The sequence below is a fragment of the Podarcis muralis genome, chromosome 9, assembly GCF_964188315.1.
Source record: "Podarcis muralis chromosome 9, rPodMur119.hap1.1, whole genome shotgun sequence".
Lineage (NCBI taxonomy): Eukaryota > Metazoa > Chordata > Lepidosauria > Squamata > Lacertidae > Podarcis > Podarcis muralis.
In genome coordinates this window covers 81285887-81289372 of record NC_135663.1, presented here as the reverse complement: position 1 = coordinate 81289372, position 3486 = coordinate 81285887, and the positions used below count along the sequence as shown (strand labels likewise).

The 3486-nt window shown below is 48.6% G+C and overlaps 1 protein-coding gene across 1 annotated transcript in view; it reads right to left on the bottom strand.

Annotated features, from left to right (window-relative positions):
* Window positions 1-3486, bottom strand: part of PSTPIP1 (proline-serine-threonine phosphatase interacting protein 1) — a 47140-nt gene that overhangs the window by 4800 nt on the left and 38854 nt on the right. The window contains exon 14 of the mRNA XM_028744213.2: window positions 2152-2252. Coding sequence (XP_028600046.2) covers window positions 2152-2252 — 101 coding nt within the window. The remainder of the gene's footprint in view (window positions 1-2151; window positions 2253-3486) is intronic.

The window sequence follows — 3486 nt, the reverse complement described above, 5'->3', positions numbered from 1 at the left end:
CTAGAAAAAGAGAACAAATGGAGGACTGAAGAGAGGTTTGCTCCAGCAGCAGCTGGAAGGTCCCAGGCTTCTCCATCACCATCCCAGGTAGAAGGCTAGGCCAGATCCCTTCTGCCTGATTCCCTAGTTCTTCAGGTGGAGACAGCATTTTGCTGCTGTTGGTCCATGCTTTCCCCACACCTATAGTTGGGAGTGGAGCTGCCCAGTCCCACCCAGGTGCTGCTGCAGGTGCTCTGATGGGTGGGGAACCTTGCTCAGCCAGAGGCAAAAGTGGGTGGAGTACCAAGACTAAAGTTTTCCTTTGCACATTAGACAGGCTTCTGCGCACACACACACACTCCAGACAAGCAAGGGAGGTTATCGGATATCAAGGACACATTCATGCCAGGCAAAAACATTCCAGGTTTGAAGCAGAGCTAGTGGCTGGGAAGTGGAGTGTTGCCTGGGAAGAGTTTGGAGGGCCAGGTAAAGAGACCCGGAGGGCCACAATCAGCCTGTGGCCTTGAAGTCCCCCCCCCCCCGGCCCTGCATACCATAAAGGGCCAAGGAGCCCCTCCAGCCTCTTCCCCCTTTTTCAGAATGTTAATTTTAGTAACAAGCACAACCTTAAGCAAAATTAAGTGACTGACCAATTAATTATAGCTTAGTTGATAGATCAACACGTTTCTTTAATCAGGTGATGGCCTTCTTTTTCGTTAATGTATGCTAAACTCTATAACCTGGTTACCATGACCCAAATCAAATTGTGAACATACACAGCAGCCAAAGCTGCTCTGGGTACCAGGCGCCCAGACGGAGCTCATTGCTGACTTGTGACTTTGGCGCCCACAAAGCGTTTCCTTACCTGGAGCTCTAGCAGCTGATGGAGCTGCCATACAACTTCCCAACATGAAGACCATCTGCAGCATTGTGGAGAACAGCAGGACCCAACAGCCCTGCTCCCAGCCACCCAGTGAGGCCAGGGGCGTGTCACTTTGCCCATGAACCAGCTCTGATAGCAGTGGGGCTTTAGGAAATCCTACCCGCGGGCTCTTTGCCTTGGAGTGTGGAGTAAGGGATCTCGAGGTAGTTCTGCTGTGCTCCTGGGCTTCAGCTGATGTCTCCTGTCACTGATTTTTCTTCAAGGCCTACACTAGCTCCCAGTACGTTTCCGAGCGCAATTCAAAGTGTTGGCTCTGACCTTGAAAGCCCTAAACGCCCTTGGTTCAGTATACCTGAAGGAGCGTCTCCTCCCCCATCGTTCTGCCTGGACGCTGAGGTCCAGCGCCAAGGGCCTTCTGGCGGTTCCCTCACTCTGAGAAGTGAGGTTACAGGAAACCAGGCAGAGGGCCTTCTTGGTAGTGGCACCCGCCCTGTGGAACGCCCTCTAAAGGAGATAAACAGCTATCTGACTTTTAGAAGGCATCTAAAGGCAACCCTGTATCAGGAAATTGTTAATGTCTAATGTTTTACAAATTTTTATGTGCTGTAAGCTGCCCAGAGCGGCTGGGGATACCCAGCCAGATAAGCAGGGTATAAATAATAAAATTACTACTACTACTACATGCAGAGAGATCAGGGCAAGAGCTCTCTCTGCAGCTCCCATTTCTTGGGATAGTTTAACTGGAACTGCTTTGTGGCTTTTAAAGGATTTTTATCCTTGTTTTTGGGATCACAAAAGCGGCCTGCGAGGGAGCACGTCAGCTGTGCATGGCCTCCACTTAAAGGCAATTCATTCAATCAATCAGCCAATAAAAATAAAACCACATTTACCTCCTGGAGTTTGTGTTCAGATTGATATTGATTTTGTTTAAGCAGATTCTATGCCAGGGGTCCCCAAACTAAGGCCCATGGGCTGGATAAGGCCCGAGGGACTCATTTATCTGATCCACCTCTGGGATGGAGGAGCACCGGAAATAATGCTTGCGCATGCGCACAAGCTATTTCCGGTGCACATCCAGGTCGGAGGAGGCCCGTGCACATGCGCACAAGCTATTTTCGGTGCTCCTCCAACCCGGAAGTGTGCCGGAAATAGCATGTGCCCACACGTATGGGCACGTACTCCCCCGCCCTCCAGCCCACAGCGCGATCAGCGCTGGAGACACCGTCCCGAGGTGCAGTAACTTTGCTGACCCCTGCTCTATGCACCTGGGGGGGGGATTTGATGCTTACCTGGGCTGTGTAATCATAGAGGACTCTGTAGTCCTCAGATGTAGAAAACTCTTCTTCTTGGGCCACGTGAATTGCTGCATAAACGCCATCTGCTTTCTCAGCTGTGGGAACAAAGGGGTTAACTGCTTGGAGAGACGAAGCAGCGCCCAGGAATGTACTGAGGCATTCCTTGGACCCGTCTATCTAGATTTAGCCTTAGTAACCACATGAATTCCATGATGCATTCATAGCACAAAGAAAATATTTTGGCCTCAGCAATTGTTTTCAAGTACCGGTGCTGTTTTGAAACCTCAAAGAATGGGATCATTTTTTAAAAGGGATTTTTTTGTTTATTATGAGTATTTATTAACCACCAGCTCATTAAAAGACTACCATGGCAGTGTACAATAAGATCACTAAAATATCATAAAATTATACAGAACAAACTAGCAACACCAAATCAGATTAATTCCCTGGGGTGGATAACTATTAGAGATCATTTATTTGATTTCTATCCTCCCAAAGGGCAACAAACACTATACAAAAATTGTAAAACAAAAGCAATTGCATCTCACAGCTACTTTTTTCACAGTCGCCAATAACTGTATTTCAGCCATCAAAAGTCTGTGTGAACAGTAGTGTTTTAAAATTCCTCCAGACCTGGGTGAGAGAGACGCAGATCCGCAGGGAGGGCATTCCACCAATATCAATATTTGCAACAGCTGATATTGGGGGAGGCGCTCTTTGGTCTCAGAGCATGGGGGGCCTCAAGGATGCCTGAGCAGCAGCAACTGGGAAGGGAAGGCCCTAAGTGTGACAGCACCTCAACTTTGGCACTCCCTGCCCATTGAAATCAAGCAGGCGCCTTCACTGGACTCATTCATTTTGGCACCTGATAAAAATATTCTTGCTTAGACAAGCCCACACTTGCTTAGAAAGTGGAGGTAATCTTAATATGCATGTTAACTTTGGTATGTTGTTAATTTTTTTATCTTTGAGGGGTTTCTTTTACATTCAAGTGGTGTATGAATCTTATGAACTAACTAAATACACAGTTTATCATCATCATCATCATCACACTGCACTGAGCAGCAGCAGGAGGCAGGCAGGCAGCTTTGCACAACGCCTCTTCTGTGCCAAACCCAAACTCAGGTAATCTTTGTTTCTCCAGGCTCCTTCTGCCTGCTCCTGCTTCCTCCAGGGCTGGTATGACCTGAGGTTTCACTTCCTTTGCAAGACAGAGTCCTGACAGCATTGCTGCAATAGCTGCACTCTGTGCACCAGGCCTCCCCATGTGGCCCGCAAGCATGTTTTGGCCAAGCCACGCCCACCGTCCCACCAGGGGGACCCAAGGGC